General features: G+C 48.3%; 1 protein-coding gene across 6 annotated transcripts in view; it reads left to right on the top strand.

Moving 5' to 3' along the window:
* The first annotated feature begins 284 nt into the window (after positions 1-284).
* Positions 285-21,953, top strand: part of LHX2 (LIM homeobox 2) — a 33,123-nt gene continuing 11,454 nt past the window's right edge. The window contains exons 1-4 of one of the 6 annotated variants that reach the window (XM_071574614.1): positions 285-454; positions 12,687-12,867; positions 15,613-15,818; positions 16,332-16,714. In XM_071574614.1, the coding sequence (XP_071430715.1) occupies positions 12,748-12,867; positions 15,613-15,818; positions 16,332-16,714 (709 nt within the window). In that variant the 5' untranslated portion in view covers positions 285-454; positions 12,687-12,747. Of the gene's footprint in view, positions 455-632; positions 737-11,912; positions 12,868-13,235; positions 13,312-15,612; positions 15,819-16,331; positions 16,715-21,953 lie in introns of those variants that run through there. The other 5 variants (XM_071574615.1, XM_071574616.1, XM_071574612.1 and 2 more) reach the window with 5 other exon arrangements.

The following is a 21,953-nucleotide window of genomic DNA, read 5'->3' on the forward strand; positions in this document are numbered from 1 at the left end:
CTGTCCCTGCCCCTGCCCCTGCCCCTGCCCCGGTGTGGGGCTGGCACAGCCGCTGGGCAGTGGGCTCAGAGTGGGGCTGACACACAGCACAGGGGTTGAAGGTCACGGCTGCTGGAACTCTGTAAGGACTGACAGGGGAGAGCCAGCTCAGCCTACTGCTCACTGCCTACCTTGCCTTGGGAACTCCAGAGGTTTGCAAAGCCCCCAGTGCACGTCCCCACAAACCCACCAGCACACCAGTCCCCCAGCAGAGACACCAGCAAAGCCTCGCTCTGCTCTCTCCTTCCCTCTCGCTGTCTCTCTCGCACACACTCACGCACACACTCACGCACACACTCACGCACACACACACACACACACGCGCGCTCTCTCCCCACCCCTTCCACCTTCCTGTGCTCTGTGGCTGGCAGAAACCTCTAGATCTACAAATATTAATTACAAAGGACAACGAAAGGTAAGAAGGCGTCAATTATCCAAAGGTGTCGTGATGTTATTTCAAGGCAATTGCAAATGTGTGCGGGGAGGATTTCGCCCCAGTGATTCCTGGCTGCTGGGCTGATGGGCACCGGAGCCGGATCCCTCCCAGAACTGCTGCAGCTTTGCCTTAAAATACACTCTCTCCAGCAGGAGCCAGCAGCATGGGCCTTTCTGAATCCTCCTTTTATTTCATTCATTAAGGGCATTAGGCAAGTTGGAATTTGTATGGAAAGGATCCTATGGGAATACTGTCTCCAGGGTAGGTATTTTCATGACTTTCCACATCCTGGGGCTCTCTCTGTGTCTCTTCTCTTTCTCTCTCTCTACTGTTAGATGGAGCTTTAAAGGAGGCTGCCCTCATCTTCCTCCTAATCTGGGCAAAGGAAATATTCTGAGCTGCATATATTGAGTGACAAAATATTTTATTTCTTTTATAAAGTGGCAGTTACTAAGAAATTGTGCGACCTTTCCTGATTAATTTTGTCAATGGGCTTTGTTATTATCATTATTATTCCTATTCCTGTTTTCAGGTTTTTCTCACACAGGAGTTCTTAATGGCAATTGCCTTCATTATCCAAAAAGAAAGAGATAGCAGACTGGACAACAGCAAAATAATATTAATCAAACAAAGGCAGAGTTTAAATTAAAAGGGCTGTTGTGTTCTCATAAAAGCAGGACAATCTCAATGCTCCAGCTCTTTTCACTTGGCCAAAGAACGTGGCATCAGTTTTTTAACTTTAAAATAGTTTAATGAACACGAATGGAGAAATAATTTTTCTGTGTACTTAGCAGTCTATAAAGAAGAGGGAATGCTTTAACTTTGATCGCCACAATTAGTTCCCTGGGTATCTGGAGGGGACCAGGGCAGCCCTGGGAGCCTCAGTTCTTTGGATACAAAAGCATTTAGATCGCTTTAGAGCAGTTAATCCTGAGACTGGCTAGGGTCCCTTTTGTTTTCTAACTCCATTGTGGGTTTTGTTCAGTTTTTTCTATTCGCATGATTGACTGCCCAATGGATGCTAATTATCCAAATGTCGCTTCTGTCCTTTGAGTGACTTTCTATGTATTATGGGCAACTGTCATGCATTCTGTCATTCTATATCATATTACATGTATTATCATATGAAAATGGTACTCTGCATAAAGGAAGGTGTCTGAACCAGCAGATGCTGCAGATATTTAGAGGACTTGCCTAATTTGAATGGATTTTCTATAGAAAAATTGGTCAGGAAGCATATAGGGGAGAGTCAGAAATTGAAAGTTTATCAGGTAATTATTTTTGTCCTTTTGCTGTTTACATGATAATGTACAAAGCATTAACTGTCCCTGCTCCTGAAATCTGCAGCCACCTTCCTCCTCCCGAACCAGGCAACCCGTCTGTATTTATTAGAGTATGACAGCTTCAGCTAATTAAACTGATATCTGTCTAAAATAATAAGCCCAGAAAGTTAGAATAAACATTATGATTATAAGCAGAAAAGGCAGCTATACAAATGTAGCATCAGTGTTATATTTTAATGATAAACCGAAACTCCTGTATGAAGAACACTGGATGTGGAATTACGAATGATAATAAAGTTCTGCAAAGATGTTTTTCACCGTAAATATTTTTGCTTAGATCTTTATCTCTTTCCATGATTTTAATAAGGCTGAGGGCTAACACAGCTGTGGACATGAATATTTTTTTATTTTATACATATATGAACATTTATTCAAAAGGACATGAGGCAAAGGTTTTTACTGCAATTTTCCCACTCAGATAAGCTCAACACACCTCGGTGTGATGTGCATGCCAACACTCACCAGGAATGCAAGATTTATAACCATGGGGCTTTTTAGATTTGCACTCTGGGCTCCGTTGAATCCAGAGGCACATCCGGAGTTTCCTACCCTAAAATATTAGGATAGTGTTTTAAATCTGCCATTGATATGAAAAACTGTGGATGTGTAACACTGAAATTCGTGATCTTGAGCTTCATCAGCTGTATGTGCAGTGTTTCCATTCATGGTAAAGCTAAAATGGGAAATCCGTGTCTCAGGAAGCAGCACAAAGATGCCAGGGAAGACTCGCTGTGCTGTCTCCAGGTGCTTTGAAATTGGCCATGATCAAATATACATGATCAAGCTGTGCTTGTTAGGGTACGAGGGGCTCCGAACGGTCAATGGCTATTGATCAGCCTCTTAAGTGTTTGTTCACCAGTCTTTATATCCCAAAAGGTTCAGGGAAATGAACAGTGAAAAATTGCATCAGAGTCCACCTTTGTTTGAGATTGATGTCTCAAAACAGAGTATTCATTTGCCAAATCTATTGGAAAAAATGTGTGGTGAATTATGACATAGAGACTCCAAGTACAGAGATTAATATCTCCTTTTTTAAATTATTTTTGTAAAATTGTAAATGCTAATTAAAAGTGTAAAGATGGAGTCTTTGTAGAACATGAATAGTGAATTATTGATAAGAGCAGATTTGCACAGCAAAAACAGAGATACAATCATAGCTTGTCAGTTGACCTTTACATTTTTCCTTACGTTTTGCTCATGCCAAAAATTTTTTAACTGTAGTTGCAGTAACAGTGACACAGGAGAATCCATGGGGTGGAAATGTAAATTTCTCTTACTGTTACAAAATATCAAATCTTACTGAAATCAGTTACTATCTTTCAGTAATTGAATGTTACTCCTCATGAAGAGTTCAAATTAAATGTCGTGGGGTTTAAATTAGAATATCATTTGGCAAACAAAGTATTTGAATAATAATTTTTCTCCTTTCTTAAGATTTCTAGAGTGTCTATTTCCACAAGTCCATAATATATATTATTTATTATTTTAAAATCATGTGTAAAGTTGGTTTCATAATTCAAAATATTACACATGTTGAAAGAGAGTGCTAATGTATAATTCTTGCAAAACCATACAAGGCATATTTTATTTGATTTCATTATGCTGTACATTACATAAATTCACAAGGTCTTTCCTGAACACAGAAATCTCTGAAGAGAAACTTACTACAGACTAAAGAAAACTACTGAACACAAAGAATTATTTCTGCAGATATTTGCCTCTAAGAAATGATAACATATGTCTGTGTCTGAATCTGCAAATAGAGAGATGGATACACACACATATGTTCATCCACACACACACACACAGCCTCATCCTGTGATATATCTTATACATATTTATATAAACAAATTTACATACTGCATCTTTTGTAAATCTTCAAACCAGCACTACGTATCTGACGTCTCATCTTCACATGGTAATTCCCTTAAAATGACTTAATATTTTTCCAAATGAGAACTACACAGAAAATAATCAGCCATGATTATATACAAAAAGTTTGCAAAGTAGAAAAGGGACAGAGTGTCCCGGATTGGTGGGAAATGCCCTCTCACCTCTCCGTGTCTGACCTGCCACTTAATTAATCAGCTCCCGTGCGAGCGGGCAGTGCTGGCGAGGGCAGAGGCAGCGGCGCTCCCGCCCTGGGAACTGCACAGCGCACACAGCTCCGCTCTGCAATAAACCCTGGGCTTACTGCGGGGCTGGGAGGTTTGCTCCTTGTGCTGCACTTTGCATCTCAGCTGATGGCTCCTGGTGCCAACAGGCAGCCCCGAGGTGCCCTGCCCTTGCCCCTGTCCCTGCCCTTGCCCCTGCCCCTGCCCTTGCCCCTGCCCCTGTTCCTGTCCCTGTCCCTGTCCCTGTCCCTGTCCCTGTTCCTGCCCCTGTCCCTGTCCCTGCTCCTGCCCCTGCCCCTGCCCCTGCCCCTGCCCCTGTCCCTGCTCCTGCCCCTGTCCCTGCCCCTGTCCCTGTTCCTGCCCCTGTCCCTGTCCCGCCCTTGTCCCTGTCCCTGTTCCTGCTCCGTCCCTGTTCCTGCCCCTGCCCCTGTCGCTGTCCCTGTTCCTATCCCTGCCCCTGCCCCTGCCCTGTCCCAGCTCCCTGCGTTGTCCCTGTCCTTCCCCTGCCCCTGTTCCTGCCCCTGTCGCTGTCCCTGTTCCTATCCCTGCCCCTGTCCCTGCCCCTGTCCCTGCCCTGCCCCTGTGCCCCGTCCCAGCTCCCCGCACTGCCCCTGCCCCTGCCCTGCCCTGCCTTGCCCCTGCCCCAGCTCCCCGCACTGCCCCTGCCCCTGCCCTGCCCCTGCCCCAGCTCCCCGCACTGCCCCTGCCCTGCCCTGCCCTGCCCCTGCCCCAGCTCCCCGCACTGCCCCGCACGTTCGCGGCTCTCCCCGTACCTGCTCCCCGGGCAGCGGTTCTGCAGAGCAGGCGGTGGGGCATTCAGGTAGTCCAGAGAAGGGCTCGGAGTGACAAAATATTGACTGCATTTGGTATTCACTTATGGAGGATGACGTTAGTGCCACAAAAATCCCTGTGATGTACAGGGAATAGTTAATTAATTAAAGGACCTGCTAATTGCTACTTGAGGTACTGTGCAGAGCTGATGAAGAGTGCTTGGTGCAAGGTTAGGTTCTCAGTTTGGAGTGAACATTTTCATTTAAAAGATTTCTTTAAAGTACATCCTAATTTTTTTAATGTTTTTTCAGGTTACTGTATCTAGTTCAGACTCAAGTGTTCAATTGAGCTTCAATTAATTATAATATATAGTCGGGGTTCTTTAGCTGGGATAGATTGATGGAGAAGCTTTGTTTCATTTGGTGCAGGTGGCACTGTTTAATAAGCACAGGAGAGAGTGAATAATGTAGTGTTTGCAAAGAGAAATAAATGCAAAATAGAGAGGTGCAATTAGATCAGCTCACAGAAATAAAGGATAAATATTAAACGCTCTGGTATCTTGCAAATATCAAATAAAATAGTAATAAGTATCTCATTGAAAACTGCTATTTTAATTTATGAATATCTAAAAGCACTGCTTTAACATAAATCTAGTGAGCAAGTCTTCTGCCTTCGTTAGGGAGGCACGTTTCAATATCTGGAAAATACCACACTGCTGATTTTCAAACTCACATTTTTTATCTGATACTGAACTGTAAATAGGATTTTAAATCTAAAATATTAACACAAGGACTCAAAAAATTAATTTCTAGATTGTATTAACCTTTGACATTCTTTTCTGTAATTGGACCTGTGTTATATTGGAGAAAAATTACCCCATGGAAAATTAATCTGAGAAAACTTGTACATCATTATCAATAAGGTACCAGCCAATGAGGGGCTTCTCTGCATGCACTAAAGATAAAATGAAGTTGCAAAAGATCACTGAGAACAACAACAAAACTGTAGATAAAAAAGTAAAACAGCCCATGAAAATGAGAATCTCCCAATTGCACACACAAAAGCCAAAGAAGGATAAACTGAAAATAACAAATAAGAGGTGAGGGGGGAGGAGGAATGTTATTTGACTTGGAAAAAAAAAAGGGGGGGGGTCTGGGTATCTGGTAGCTGAGAGGACAGTCCTGTAAGCTACTTAACAAAAGAATGTGAATGTATTAGACATTTCAGCAACACTTCTGCATCTGAAAATTTCAGCTGTAGACAGATTTTCCACAGACGATTCCCCCCTGCTGCTAACCTCTTAAATATACCTATAAAATACAAACCGTTCCCAATCACCTCCAATAAAGGAAGCTTCCTTACATTAAATGCATCGAATATTTGTGTTAGAAATCTGAAGTGCTTTCTGATGTGGTTAAATTCACAAAGAAATGTGGTTGTAGAACAGAAAAGGAATGTATTGAGCACATCACTCTGAACATTTGCAGATGGATCCAGAGCCGGGCAAGTTTACTTATAAAATATGGAATGAATCATATTCTTGGGCTCTGAATATTTAGAGGCGGCGATGCCATTGGAGTGTTTTCTGCCCAAACCTTGTTTTTGTTCTGCTGCCTGTTTACCCAATCCCTGGGACACCCAATCAGGGCAGGCTCCGGACGCCCCGGATTGGTGGAGGTGGAACTTGGACAACGTTCCTGGGGAGTGTTTGCCGGGGCTGCCGCGCGGGGAGCGCCGCCGGGCGCGGGGCTGCGGGACGGACCGAGGGACCGAGGGGCAGACAGAGGGACGGACAGAGGGACCGAGGGGCAGACAGAGGGACCGAGGGGCAGACAGAGGGACAGACAGAGGGACGGAGGGACCGAGGGACAGACAGAGGGGCAGACAGAGGGACGGAGGGGCAGACAGAGGGACGGCGGGACGGACAGAGGGACCGAGGGGCAGACAGAGTGACGGAGTGGCAGACAGAGGGACCGAGGGGCAGACAGAGGGACAGACAGAGGGACGGAGGGACCGAGGGACAGACAGAGGGGCAGACAGAGGGACGAAGGGGCAGACAGAGGGACCGAGGGGCAGACAGAGGGACAGACAGAGGGACGGAGGGACCGAGGGACAGACAGAGGGGCAGACAGAGGGACGGAGGGACAGACAGATGGACGGAGGGGCGCAGAGAGGGAGGGAGGGGCAGCGGCCCCGCGGGCGGCTCCGCACCCAAACCCTCAGCGGGCACCGCGGCCAAAGCGTGTTCCCCGCAGAGAATATCCTCCCCGGTGTGGTTTAAAAATTTTTAAAAATCTGCACCTTTACATGAAAAACGTGTTCCTACAAAGGACCTTATTACACTTACTTGAGCTCTAACTATAGAACTAAAAGATTAGTCTGTAGTAAACAGATTGAAAAAAATTACTTAGAAGCAACGACACGACTAGGTGTGAAAAGAGAGGGGTTTGCAATCTTTGCCATATTCTGTGCATGAAATTTGCCGAATTTCTGGTAATTACCACTTTGTATTTTGTAAACATTATTCTGTTTGCATTATTTACTATGGTAGATGTGTGTCAGGCAACCGGCTCTAAGCACATCACCAAAAGTGTGTATTCTGCAAAACAAAAGCCCAAAGTTCCCTTAAATGCACAGCTACTGACCTTCAGAATGGTATTTCTTTACCAATTCCCTGTAATAAAAATGAACATTTTGTCATCACTTTGGGAAACTGTGCCAAACACCTTAAAACACATGTCACATGCCAACTTTACTTCATTTTTCTCCTCAGGGAATAGATACATCTGGAATCATAATCACAGATAAAAACCTTGACAAAATTGCACATGAGCCCAGCCCTTCTCCCCAACACCTACCTTTTCATAACATTTAATACAATATTAATACCGGTTACTAAAAAGGCTTCCAACCTTTACATTTCTGACATAACATGTTCAAACCCATATTTCATACTTCTTGTTCTGTTTTAAGTTCAGTGGATTTAACAGGACTCTGGAGAGAAGATCATGTGGTTGAAGATTTCCCTCCCTCTCTGACACCCGTAGAGGCAGTTTTGGAATTGTTTAAATAGCTGTGGCTTTATAAACTGGAATCTGTGAGACATTGGACATCTTATTTTCTCTCACATCTATACATACATTCTTGTATTTTCCTCTGAAATCCATTCCTTGTGCCAGTGACAAACAATCTCAGCACAACATCTGGGCAAAACCTTCGGAATATTTTCCTTTTAAACCGTATTATTCCTCTTTCCTGTGCATTCCTGGTTTACCAGACAGATACAATTAGCTAGTATTATATAATAATATTATTTGGTCTTTTCTACCTGTGATTGACAGTTTTTCAAATCAAAATAAAACACATTCTTAGTCGATCATCTTCTGGAGGGTGCGCTCCTGTTTTAAGCTCGGTTTGCTTCTGAGGCAGCCAGAGATCTTCTTCCACCAGGGAGAGATGGTGGAATTGTAGATCCAAGAGATCCCACTCTCTGAAAAATGCTTGGCTTAATATTTAATAGCTAATTCTGGACTGATGTTTTCACTGCATGCTTTTATCAAACACTCATCAGCTGGTATTGCAAAGAACTGGAACTGGAGAACTTTGCAGATTTCCATTTCTGATTGGGATTGTAATTAGTGCCATGCTGGAGGTACCTCGGGCACCTCACTGTATGGCTTTGTTCGTGTCAGAATGGGGAGAGCAACCTCTTTTTGTTACATATTTAACAGCTTTGAAAGACATTTTTTAAACAGCAAATGTACCAGACAGCTTTAAAGCAGAGGACATTAAATAGGGGCCAATTATTCATTCAGCAGCTCTATGTGCACCAAAAACATGCATACCACCAAATTTCCCTGAGACAAACCAATTTCCCATGACTTGGACATCATTTCTGCACTGACTAGATAAAGATAGAGATCATTTAGAAGAAGAAACAGATTTAAAATAATTCTAGACCTGGAATACTGAAAAAAGTCCTTAAAAAGATGTTAATATCCAGTTAAGGGACAGCAGTGGTGACAAGAAGTGTCCTATTTTTAAATGGAACAGTGTTTCTTATTAAGATAATTTCATTATTCTCTTTCACTTTAAAACGACCCAAAGTGTCTAACTCAGTACACAGGAGTGCAAGAAGTGACCCATGAGTGGAGCAATGATTCCCCTGCACCGTTTCAGGGCAGCCCATGGAGCAGCTGGGCTGTCTGCAGCCACTCGGGCACAGGAAGCTCCACTGGCTGACACGAAGCAAACTGTCTCACATTTTAGGAGAACAACATCACTGCCTATAAAAATGAAGAAGAGACAAAATAAATAAAACCAGTTAATGTTGTAGTTAACTTGCAAATCAAGTAAATCTGTTGGTACAGCATTTTAGAATAAACGCTCACAGCGTCACACCAAACACACATTTCCGAACATGCACGGGCTCTGATTTGGATTTAATGGTGTCTCAGCGTCAACTATTGCTTCCTTTGCTGGTACACACTTCCTGATGCCTACTGTGAAGGGTGCCCATATTTACAAGTGAGTAAGATGATTAATTACACCTTGTCAATCACGGTGCATGAAGACATAACACCACAGCAGACAATGAAGAAGATGCCCGAAGCTACAATTACATTTTAATTCATAGTTTATTGTATGTTCCCATATATTGCAGTCTAATAACCGTAGGGGCATCAAAAACATATGAGATATCAATCACTCTGCCCCCTGGTCTTTCATGTTTATATTATTCCACAGCCTTTAAATTACCATAAGTAGTTACTTATTTTCTAAGCTTTCTTCTCTCTTACCTTTTGCTTCCATTTATCTTTTATTCTTAGTACCTTTATCCAACAGCTCTAAGTATTTGATGGAAGTTTGTAGCTCACTTAAAATCTGTAACAGACAACCTGAAACCCAGCAATTAGCAAAGACAGCTTAGACTTGTGTTCCTTTGTTGAAGGAGGCGTTGAATCTTTTGTTCTGATTTAGTCACGGTAGCTGGGTGGAAGCTGGTACCTCATTATGTGGTTGGTCTGTTTGTCTGGTAGGTAGCAGATGGTACTGGAGATGACGTTACCAAGAGAGGCAGGGTAGAGAAACTCAAGACCTGTGATTTGTTCACCTGTCACCTATAACAAAATACAGGTTAAAAGACTTTATTATTAGCTGCACCGTTTTTCTAATGAAAACCTCTCCTTTCAAATGAGCCCGCGTCTCATTCTGAAGACGATTTTGCTCCAGCAATTTTTCTGCTGCTCATTATTCAAGAATATCCTGGATTTTATTCTGAACAATGTAAATGTCATTCAAGTGTCAGTGTGTACATTAGCAGCTTTATGTTTACATTCTGTTACTCTCCTTGTGTTTTGGTAGCAAGGGTTGGATGTCTCCGTGTGTTTGTATATCCATTAGGAAGGTAATCAGAGATAGCCTGTGAACTGCAGGTCATGCCATACTTTTTCAACGGGCTCTTGGTATTACTTGTTCCATCCACTGAGGCAATTCTGTAACATAAAATACTGTATTTTAATGCTGTTAAATATCTAAAATCTTTTTGATAATTAGCCATGTCAGATAGAGTGTACAAATCCCTGACCCTTCTTAACGGCAAAAAGTATGTAATCAATTCCATGATAGGGAATTAATCTGGTATTAAACATCTGAGGATAGTCCAGCCAGAGCTGTGGGTAAGGATATTTACAGCAAACTGCGTGAGTGAAGATAACCCAGAGGTGTCCCACCATGGAGCACGTGGTGCCCAGTGGGCAACAACCCACAGAGTTACCACAGACCGATCTCCCATCATGGGCAGTGTTGGAAAATGTCTCGCAACTTTCCGGAGGAAGAGAAAGATTATTTTATCAAGATAAATACTGTACGGGGCCACTAATTGTGCTGCAGAATCCAAATCTGAATCCAAACACGAACTTCCATTGTTTGCAAGGTGTGATTTTAGGACAGTCTTTGGATAGTTCCCACAGATGCCAAATTAGCTCACATTCTGTATGGTTTCTTGAGGGGTCCTGTGCCTATTTCATATCTATTTCTGCAAGAGACACTTTGTTCTCCTCTGTGACATGCAAATGTCTTTAACTACTCAGAGCAATCCCAACAGAAAGATGATAAAAAGTCTTGATTATTGTAAGAACAGAACACATAAACCCAGCAAAGTTGGACTACAAATTGATTAATTCCAGTTTTCACAAGAATAATCCCAACCACACTGCACCTGTAAGAGGCAAATGGCTCTGTCAGAAAGCAACACCTAAAGGGACCGCGCCGAGTGATGTCATAACTCACAGGCACGATGAGTTGCATGATCTCAGATGTGTGTTCAGATTTACCTTCCGCTGTGCTACCTTTGTAACATAATTAGAAGTGTGATATTTGACATCTTCAGTCCTAATTAGTCCTTCCTTACTACCCACCTCCTGGATAAATATTTAGACATCATGAACAGTCTCCCTGTGTACTCTTTCTCTTTTCTGGAGACTTCCTGAAGCTTCTTCTGAAGTTCAGAGACCTTCTTGGCCTGGTCTTCCTACAGTCTGCTTGGAAACAGGAGACATGAGAAGCCTGGGTTTGTGGCAGGCTCCACAAACGGGCATGACTCAAATAATTGTATTCTAACGTTGAGTGTTCTTCATAAGGAGGGTTGTTGGGTGCATTCAACTGGTCACAAATGCCTGGGGCACCGAGATCTCGGAGTGGGAACAAACTTTTGCCCCCTTCTTCCCCCTTGCCCGAGTCGTGCAGCCCCACACCCTCTTTGTCGCGCCATGATTGCCACGCATCGCCGACGGCCCTCGGGCGACAAACGCCAACCTCCGCGCGGGGCTGGTGCGGGGCCGGTGCGGCAGCGCTCGGGGTGCGCGGACGGCGGGGCCGGTGCGGGGACAGGCGCGGGGCCAGACACGAGGCCGGTGCAGGGCCGGACGCGGGGCCAGGCGAGGAGACAGACACGAGTCCGGTGCGGAGCCAGACCCAGGGACAGGCGCGGACACAGCCCCGGGCCGGTGCGGGGCCAGGCACAGACACAGCCCCGGGCCGGTGCGGGGCCGGTGCGGGGCCAGCGTGGGGCCAGCCCCGGCCCCGAGCACATGCCGGCGGGCCCGGGCGCGGCGCAGCCAATGGCGGCGGGGCAGGACATGATGTCAGCGGGGCCGTAGAAAAGGCGCGGAGCCCCGTGCGGTGCCCGCGCTGCAGACGCGCCGCTCCGGCTGCGGCTCCGGCTCCGGCTGCGCTCCCGCCCCGGGCCCCGCGGGCCGCGCCGCTTTAAGGGGAGAGAGAGGGGGGCCGCGAGTGCCCGTCCCATCTGGTGCCCGTCCAACTCTCCCTCCTTCCCCTCGGCTTTTTCTTTTCCCAATGAGCTCCACCGGGCTGGGGGAGGAGCGGGGGAAGGAGCAAACTTTGCCCCTGAGCTGCCGTCGCTGCCAGCCCTCTGGACTGTGAGTGCGCACGGTGGGCACCCGCCCCAGCCTCCCGCAGCACCAGCCTGCTCTCCGCCTGCCGCAGCCTCCCGCTCCCTCGCCTTCCTCCTCTAAATTCCGCACAATACGATGTAGGGGGCTTGTCGTTATTTTTTTCCCCAATTATTATTTATTTCTCACCGAAGATGGTTTAATTTTTTTATATTTCTATTATTTATTTATCCCTCCCAACCGTAAACCTGGCCAGCCTTCTGCCAGCTGGGCCACAGCATAAAGCCTGGGACTGCACCTGGGGCAATGAGCCCTGCACTGAAGAAGCCTCCTAGAGTGATGTGCCGGGGCCGCGCAACAGACTAGCTCCGAGCCCCGAAGCTCACACCACCAGTTCTCCCCTCTCCCTCAGCCCCTCCGCCCGCCTTTGCTGCGCCCCATCCCCCGAAAGCTCGGACCAGTGGCTGCGCCGCGCTCCGGAGAGCCCTGCCCGGTGCCCAGGAGAGACGGGGCGGCCGTGCTAGATGCATGGGGGAGGGCTCCGGTTAATGCAAGTTCTGGGCTCCTGCAGGGACCCCGACCACTGTCAGCAGCAGCAGCAGCTCGGGCCCTCCTCCTCTGCTTCCTCAGCGATGCTTTTCCACAGTCTTTCCGGCTCGGAGATGCACGGGGTCATCGACGAGATGGATCGGAGAAGCAAAAGCGAAGCACCGGCCATCAGCTCGGCTATAGACAGGGGAGAGACGGAAACGGTAGGAGCTGAAGGAATGGGAGAGTCAGGCACCCCCTAAACATACCAAACCCTCCCAGAGGCAGCTTTCCCCCTAAAATAACAGATCGGGGGGAAATGTATGCAAAATGCTAAATCAGAAGAGAATTAAGCATAAAGGCACCCCAAAAGATTAAACGAAGCCGTGGGGAAAGGCATGAAACTGTTAATTATTAATAATATGCATAGTAATAGTAACGCTTGGGTGAAAGGAACGGTACTGCTCTTGCGAGAAAACAGAAGGATAGACCAGCCTTTTGGTAGCGTCCAAGAACTCCTTCCCTTCCCCCAGCCTGTCCGGCCTTCCAAAGTTTTTAGGAAGAGGCAAAGTATGGCTTTATAGCCATAACATTTTGGCACAGCGAATTTTTTGTCTGCAGAATGGAAACACAAGCAGCAAAGAATACAATTCTGTGTTATTTTTCAGGTAGGATGTCTACAGTGAGACAGTCTTTATAGCATTTATTTAAAAAAATAACCAAAACAAACTCGAGTACCTTTAAGTTGTTTTTTTTTAATTAATTTTATTATGTGGGTTTGGAAACATGGCAAACAGAACTGGAAGATATGCTTCAGGGAGACGGATGGATGCGAATTTTTATAACTTTACCACTTTTTATCTTCTGTCTGCTGATGCACACTACTTGTATATTAATACATTTAGATAATAAAAGATGCATCCATCTAACTGGTGTTAAGCTGGCAAAGTGAAGTGATTTCCGAAGTGTCTTAACTGATTCAACCATTTATGTATACTAATTTTTTTTTGTTAAGAAATGGTAGTTCTGCAGTGAAACGATCTGGTACGTTGGTTAAGCAGATCTGGGCATATGCAAGGCAGAGCTGTTCTCGGGTTTTCAAACTCCACCAGTATGTGTTCTTTCTCTTACTGTTATGTGGGAATTTTCTTAAAGGTGACAGTGAGATTATTTAATCCTGAAATGCTGGCTGGAAAACAGTCTTTGTACTATAAGGATGGGACGTGATTTCTAATCCAAATGGTTTGGGGTTTCTTTGAAAAAGTTAGTACTTCTCCGTACAATTAAATAACATCGAATGATCTTTGTTGGAATAAATATTGTGACACGATAGCTTTATGTAATTATATATATATATATGGTATATGCATTCACGTGTGTACATAACAAATAGTGGCATGGAATATTCGATCCTTGAACACTATTTCTGGATTTCGGAATATTTTTGTTACTGGAAAGGCAAAGTAGGAAAAAAATCGTTATTTCATTTAAAGTGTTTTTACAAGAAACTACTTTGGTTATAAAACGATCCCTGCTCGGAGTTCGGTTAATGCCTTAAAGAAACAAGCTCCCGGTGGGTTGCTGTGACTAACACCAGTGGAGTGCCAGGGTTTTATTTGTGTGGAGTTCTGCTAGCGGGAACGGTGCGGTGCAAACGGGAGCGCTCACAGCGTCGGGATTTTGTGATTCCGCAAGTAGGGCATGAAAGTACCGGCTCTGGCAGATGCTGGGAAAGCAGCCTCGGTTCCTTTCGATTCCCCCCGATTAGCTGCCTTTGCTTTTTGCTTTGCGCGAGGATTTAAGGCTCTAGAGGAGGTAAAAGCAAACAAACAACTTCTCCCCCGCCCCGAACGAAAACGAACTGCGTGTCGGGCACCGCCGTAAGGAGATTTTTCGGGTTCTGTTGCACAAGAACAGATCTGCCGTGGGCTTTTGTGCAGAGCGGGTAGGAGTAAGTTGGGAGCGAAGTGGAAAGCAGCGTATTGCAAGGTCTGCCCCAAGCCCTGCTCCACCGAGCCCCTTCTCCCGAATGCTGTTTTACGGTGCCTGCTAAAATAAATAAGTGTGCTTCAACGGTTGCGATATTTCTCTTTCTTTTTCGGTAGAAGTTGACAGGATATGTATGAATTTGGGGGGAGTTTTTTGAGGGTTTCGATTGGATTGTGATTTGACACTAAACTATTAAATTATATAGGGCTTACATTTAGTTTTATTGCTTCCAAGTTTATCCCAGCAAAAGCTAAAGTGCTCTGTTGGTTTTTCCCCTCTTTTTTTCCAACATCTTTCGCACTATTTCGTTTTCCTGATAAAACATTCTTCAGCTGGGATTTAGTAATGCTCGTCTCCTTTGCAGCCTTATTTACCGATCCCTTTAGTACTTTGGGTCACAACAGCTCGCGATCCGTGTTGTTTGGAACCAGCTTGCAGAGAGCTGTGTCTGCAGCACTGTGGCTACTGGGGGTTTGATCGTAATTCATTTGGAATTTTATAGCTAGGAAAATACACACAGAGACACACTCCACATACACGCACTCACAGAGCATTAACTATGCAGACACTCTCCGTACATCCATAATAATAAATTTTAAAATTAACTATCTGCGATTTGCCCTTCTCTGTGATTATTGCGCCTGTTTATTGAACAGCATCTTTTCCCTGTTTGAGACTGGAAAATCCACCAGAAAAAAAAAGTTCTGGGTCTGGTCCGGACGCCTCCCCCAATACCGAGGGCGGTTTGATGCTTGCCTTGCCCGCTTCCCCGCCTCCTCCCGGGAAGGTGGATGCGGCGGGACCCCGGGGACCGGGCACAGGGGCCGGTCGGGGCGGCGGGCGCGAAGCCCCCTCTGCCCTGCAGCCCCTGCGAGGAGGAGCGGCCCGGCCCGGCCCGGCCGGCAGGGCAGGGGGAGGGGGAGCCCAGCAGCGCTCGAGTTTCTCCCTGTCGCTAACGGTCTGTAATTGTTTTCCCCCAGCAGACCATGCCTTCCATCAGCAGTGACAGGGCTGCCCTGTGCGCCGGCTGCGGGGGGAAAATCTCGGACCGTTATTACCTCCTGGCTGTGGATAAACAGTGGCACATGCGCTGCCTCAAGTGCTGTGAATGTAAACTCAACCTGGAGTCCGAGCTCACCTGCTTCAGCAAGGATGGCAGCATCTACTGCAAGGAGGACTACTACAGGTACGGCTCGGCCACCAGCCGGGGTGGAGGGGGCACTGCCCGCCGACCCCCGTAGGCACACCCCGTCCTGCGGAGGGATCCGTGGGCACGCGTGGGGCAGGCTGGGAGCTTCCAAAACCTCTGCCTGGAGAGAGACACTCCCGGGGAGGATGAATCCCGTGTTCCCGAAGGGGGCACGACCTGGGCACAGCTGTCCCCAGGCTGGCTGTGGGTCCCGAGGCCTTCCCCGGGCGTGCCCTGCTCGGCTCCTGTACGGCGCCCGGGGATGGGGGACATTCGCGGGGTAGGGGTCGGTGCCTTTTCCCGGTGGGATGTGGCGGGGCAGGAGCTGCGCTGGGGGGTGGGAACGGGACGGAGCGTCCCCGCGGTGCCCGCCAGGCTTTGTGCCACTGCTCCGGCCGAGACGGCCGCCTGGGCCTCGCAGCCCTCGGCCGCCCTCGGGCAGACCCGAGCAGGGACGGGGAGGGGGGGAATGTGCCTCTCACCGTCCCCTCTGGCCTTTCTGTTTTGCAGGAGGTTTTCGGTGCAGAGATGTGCGAGATGTCACCTGGGGATTTCTGCCTCCGAGATGGTCATGAGGGCCAGGGATTTGGTATATCACTTAAACTGCTTCACTTGCACCACTTGCAACAAGATGCTGACCACTGGCGATCACTTTGGCATGAAGGACAATCTGGTGTACTGCCGCCTCCATTTCGAGACTCTCATCCAGGGGGAGTACCAGGTGCATTTCAATCACTCGGATGTAGCCGCTGGGAAGGGCCCGGCTTTGGGAGCGGGCTCTGCCAACACTTTGGGACTGCCTTATTACAACGGCGTGGGGACTGTCCAGAAGGGGAGACCCAGGAAAAGGAAAAGCCCAGGGCCTGGAGCAGATCTGGCAGCCTACAATGCAGGTAAGAGACCCCCACGTTCCCCCGGAACAGTTCAAATGGTTTGTTTCTGTTCACGTCCAAAGGGGGATTTCCGTTTATTTTAGCTTAAACCGTTAATAATAGTTTAGCTGCAGCATAATTATTGAGATCAAGTGCTGTCAAACTGCAATTACAGAAGCTAATATGTTAGCATTTTTCACTTCAGCTGGAAATAAATGTTTTGAAGCAAGGTCATCTGGTTAAGGGGGGGAGAAGGGGGAGTGTAGCCTGAAATAAAATCTGGAAACCAGAGATTTTAAGTTAGCACTTCAGAGAGCCGTGAATTTTCTTTAGTGGTTGCACTTACAGGCTGCTGACGGGTGAATTATTCTGCCCTGTCGCGAGCTCTTGCACCCTCAAGTTTTGGAAAGAAAGAGAGAGAGGCCCTGCCTGTTTGCCCAGGGCCAGGAGCGCAGGGCCGGGGTGCCCGGGCAGGGGCTGCAGGTGTGTGCGGGCAGCACGGAGCCTGCTCACACGGGCCGCGAGTCCGGCTGCACTTTTGTTCATCAGACGTGGCTCGGACTCGCAGCATCCCTTTGCCATCCCCTCGCTGCCCCCGGCACAGCCGCTGCCCCTGAAGCGAGCCCAGCAGCTGGAGGAGCGGGAGCGAACCTGGCAGCAGCCAGGGCTCTGTGTATCCAGCTGCAAACTTTCCGACGCGTTTCCTCGTTTAACCTCCCGGCCGCCACCGCACTGTGATTTTGCAGGCGAAGGAATTCGAGCAGTCTCCTGCCCCCCCAACCCCGCTGCCCCCCTTCCCCTCGCTCCGCTTCTCCGTGGAACTGCCCACCAGAACTGCCACCCCAGGGGCTTCCTGCGCCGCTCCTCGGATGCGACGGGGAAAAAACGCTCGGACAAGCCAAAATTCTTAGTTGTTGGTTTCCTGAGAGGTCTTGGAGGCGGAGTTGGGCTTCCCCCCGAGCGGCGCTTGCGGGGCCGGGCGCTCGGCCGTCCCGCCGGACCGCGGGCCCCCAACTCGTTTCCGCGCGTCGCTCTGAGCCTCGGTGTTCTCTGCGCCCCTCCGCTCCTTCCAGCCTGTTTCCCTTTTGGCTCTGCCCGTTCTCGCGTGTCCCCCAGGGTGCAGATTTGCCTTTAACACGTTTTGGGTGATTTTTTTCCCGGAGAGGGCGTTCGGTAAAGGCCGAGTGTGCTGCGGTTTGCTCGGAGCCGCAGCTCTGCGCGCCCCGACAGCTGCGGGCTGCGCGGGCACGGGGAGGAGGAGGAGGAGGAGCGGGGGAGGAAGGTGCGCGGGGCACAGCGAGAGGTGCGGGCGTGGGGAGGATCTCGGCTTCGGGCCGGGGAGGCTGCGGGTGTTTTGCGCCTGAAGGGAGCAACAATAGCGACGAAATGGGGTGGTTTGCTCTGAAAATGGCAGGGAGAAATGGCGCATCTGTAACCGGCAAACGCAACTCGGGAACAAAATTGGCAGCTATTATTGGTTTAACTAATTGCTGAATAATTTGGAAATAGTGCAAAAAGCAGTAGCAGTCCCAGTGGTGAAGGTTGATGAAAGGTGGATGTAGTGTTCTCGCGGGTAACAGTTCAGCTTTAAAACATGCATCAAATATGCATCTTTATCGTTGAAAAACGTCTCCTTTTCGGAGGGATTAGCTTTTAATTGTCCTTCCGCTGTCTTCCTGTGCAGGGCAGATGTTCAGATTCAAAGGACCTGTAAACCGAACCAGCGGCATCTGTCCTGGATGGGAGCACACCCGAGAAAGTCTCACTGCTCCCTGACTTCCTAAATAAACCGCCTTTAACTGCACTTTGAAAAATTCGTTTACAAAATAATTGCCCTCCGATTTTTTGGTCTTTTAATCTTTATTTAGAGCCTGCAACTGAAACTTAAGAGATCTTCCTTGAGTAACCTTTGGCTTCTTCGCTTAAGCTATTTGTCTACTTAACTATTTACTAGACCAATAATCGACTAATTTATGCAGTAATAAGTGCCATTGATCTTGGAAATCAGACCAGGTTGTCCATTGATGTAAAATTTCACAAACGAGTAAATTATTGCAAAGCCTCCGACTTTGTGCCTTTAAAAGAGAAACCGTTTAAAAATGTGATAGTTTCTCTTTTTATTTTTAATGGATCTTGTAATTTCCTCCTCAGAAATGCACTAAAAATGCACAATGCTGTCCTCTGAGGGAATCTGTTCCTGGTAATTTGTGTAGAATACTTTGTGGGAATAAATCTACACCCAGAGGTGCTGGGAAAAGGGGGACCCGTAAACTGGGCTAAGTAGGGACTGAAATGATCTCGTAAATTGCAGCAAATATTCATCTGCAACACGAATTGGATTGACTTCCCCCCTCTCCCCCCACTTAAACAAGACTCCGTTTGCAGGGGGTGATGAGTTTAGATGTGGATAGAGCCTGACAAGTGGAAAATAGCTTAGAAGGATGCTGAAACTTCAAAAAGATTTCTTTTTCTTTCTTTCCTCCTCCCCCTTTTCTTTTTTTTTAAAGTGTGTTCCTGTGATCATAATTTCTTCCTTCACTTGTTGGAATGGAGTTTGATGGGTTTTTTAGGTCAGTAAATCAATGGCTGAAAGCTTGCTGAACACAGAAGCACCTGTAAAGAATTCTGAATACTCCCTTTGTGAATTAGACGCCAAACCTCCCACAGCCTGCTGGTTTATTCATTTGTATCTAGTCTGGTTTTAAGGCACTAAAATATCTTAAAAAATTACAGATGTATTGCGCAAACTTGGGGCACGACGAGTGGATAAAAAGTACCCATAATCTATACAAACAGCCAAGATGTTAAGAAATACTTCCTTCCTTTGGCAGCAGGAAGATGCCCAGTGCTTTGCCAAGAGGGTGACCGAATCTCCCGCTGGAAAGGCGGGATGGGGAGCGGGGAGCGCCGGGGCCGCCTGGACCTGACCCTCCCAACGGGTCGTGTCAAAAGCGGGTTGCGTTTATTTGTCCTGACAAAAATACGAAAAGCCTGGAAAGTTTTGAAGAGCGAGTCTCTCTTTCCTCCTCGTTTCCCTTGGGACTAGAAGCTCGGAAGAAGCTTCCCCGTGACTCCAGTGGTAGATGGGAGGCGCAGCTTAAAAACGGATGTCTTGCAGAGATTTCCTAGGAAAAAAGAGTTTCCCTCTTTCCCTCGCTTCTCCCCCTTCTCTCTCTGTCCCCCGTGCCCCCCGCCGTGGTCACCTTTGGGGTTCCCGGGCGGATCTGGCCCCTCCCCGGGGGCAGGGGCTGGGGTCGGGCTGGGCAGGGCGCCGGCCCCGCTCGCTGCCCGAGGGGCTGCCGTGCCCCGGAGCGCCCCAGCCCCTCTCCCGGCGGGGCGGGCAGCGCGGAGCCGGCTCGGCCGGGGCTGCCCGGGTTAATCGCGGCGCTCAGGGACTGACCGCGCACTCGCACCGGCCATTCAGCGCCATTCATTTGGCTTAATTGAGGGGAAAAACCCTGGCGGCGGCTCCTCCCGCGGGGCCCGGGCCCGGCCGCCCCTCGCCGGCCTCTTTGTTCTCCGGCCCCGCGGCCCCGGCCGGCCCTGCGGCAGCCCCGGGGGCAGCGGGCGCGCAGCCCCTTTGTCCCAGGCGGCCGCGGAAGGCCGGAGGCTTCCCATCCCAGCTCTCCTCCCTCCCGGCCTTGTGGTGCTCGGCCCGGTGATAGTCGCTCCTTAGGGCGGGCTGTGTCTCCCCAGAAACACTTGGGGAAATGTCAAGGTTGAGGCAGCGCTGTCGTGGCTGTTGCTCCATGGCTTGGCAGGGGCTCCCCCCTCCTTTGGGCACTGCCAGGCGCCTCGGGGGCAGCCAGGGGTACCGTGCCTGCTCCCAGTGCCACAGCTTCACCCCTCTGCATCCCTGTGGAGAGGAGTTCAGGCCTCTGCCTTCTCCAGGTGTCTTCTCCTTTCTCCAAGGAGAAAGGCTCTATCTCTGCTCCTGTCCCAAGCACCACTCGGAGGTTCTGTCTCACTTCTGTCCCTCTGAGGACAAGGGTACCACAAAGTCCTTTACGCACTCTGACCGAACAACAAATCCCACTGCACTCCTGCCTGCTCTGGTTAATCACAAGTTCCCTCTCCAGGCAGCAGGAGGTTAAAACACCCCCTTGACTCCGATTACACAGGGAAAGGGGTGTATGTTCCTGAGCCACTGCATATTGAGAGCTGATGCACACACAAAACGTGTCTCTTGTTTAATCATTCTTTCAGAATCAGGATCAGTTTGCTTTCTTTTGGTGTAATCTAACATGTCAAACACAAGCTACTAAGAGCAAAAGTACCCCAAGGAAACTCCTCTTTCCCATCTTCTCCATGTGCGTATCCTTAGCGACCTACTAACTACTAAGCACATGCTTTGCCCTGAGTCCCAAGGCACAGGGGGCTCTGGGTGTGAAGAAGCTCCCAGGTTCTCCAGGCTTTGCTACAAAGGGACCAGCACATCCTGCTTTCCCCTCCTGTTGCTGGGTTTAGAGAGCTGTTACACGTTATTCTGCAGAGAGTATGTTGGTCACCTGTCTCAAAATAAAAGGCTTTCATCTCAGACTGTGGTGACACTGTCCGTGGACATCACCATCCTGTGACCAGGGGGCCAAGTGGGGCTGAGGGAGGCTGTAAGTGCTGCCACTGCTGCACCAGCTGAGGGTGGGAGGGCAATGGCCTGGGCGTGGGGCCTGGGGAAAGGCACAGGGCTCTTGGAAATGTTCTAAGGTCATAAAAGAGACATAGCACTGACTCAGAAACAGTTTTGTCACAAAACAGAAATGAAACATTAGTTGATTTAAGACTCCTCTATTCAACTGGAATTCTACCAATTGTATTTCTGAAATCCCAGCAGGAGCCTGAGATGCTGCAATGGAATGGAAATGTTACATACAGATAGTTCAGCAATTCCTTTGGGAGATACACAGGGACACCACAAAGGAACAGGGAAGACAGTGCCTGGAAAAGCAGGTTGCGTGAGGAGCATGGACAGTGTTAGTTTTACACCCAAATGCCTTTTGCAGAAACTCTTAAAATCTCCATTACGCCCTTGGCCCGTTCTGTGTGTCTGTGCCTGCAACGCCCATGGACATGGCAGGTCTGGAGAGGGATGCTCATAACACTTGTCTGAGTACAGCAGACCTTTGAGGATGGTGCCAGGCCCTGTAACCAAATACAAGAGGGGGACTGGCACCAGCCAGAACTATTTCTGTCGTGTTGGGTGATGCCTGGGAGTAACCAAAGCACTTGTACAAGACAACGAGCAGCTCATGCCTTGCGCTCC

Source organism: Pithys albifrons, chromosome 20 (genome assembly GCF_047495875.1).
Source record: "Pithys albifrons albifrons isolate INPA30051 chromosome 20, PitAlb_v1, whole genome shotgun sequence".
Classification (NCBI taxonomy): Eukaryota; Metazoa; Chordata; class Aves; order Passeriformes; family Thamnophilidae; genus Pithys; species Pithys albifrons.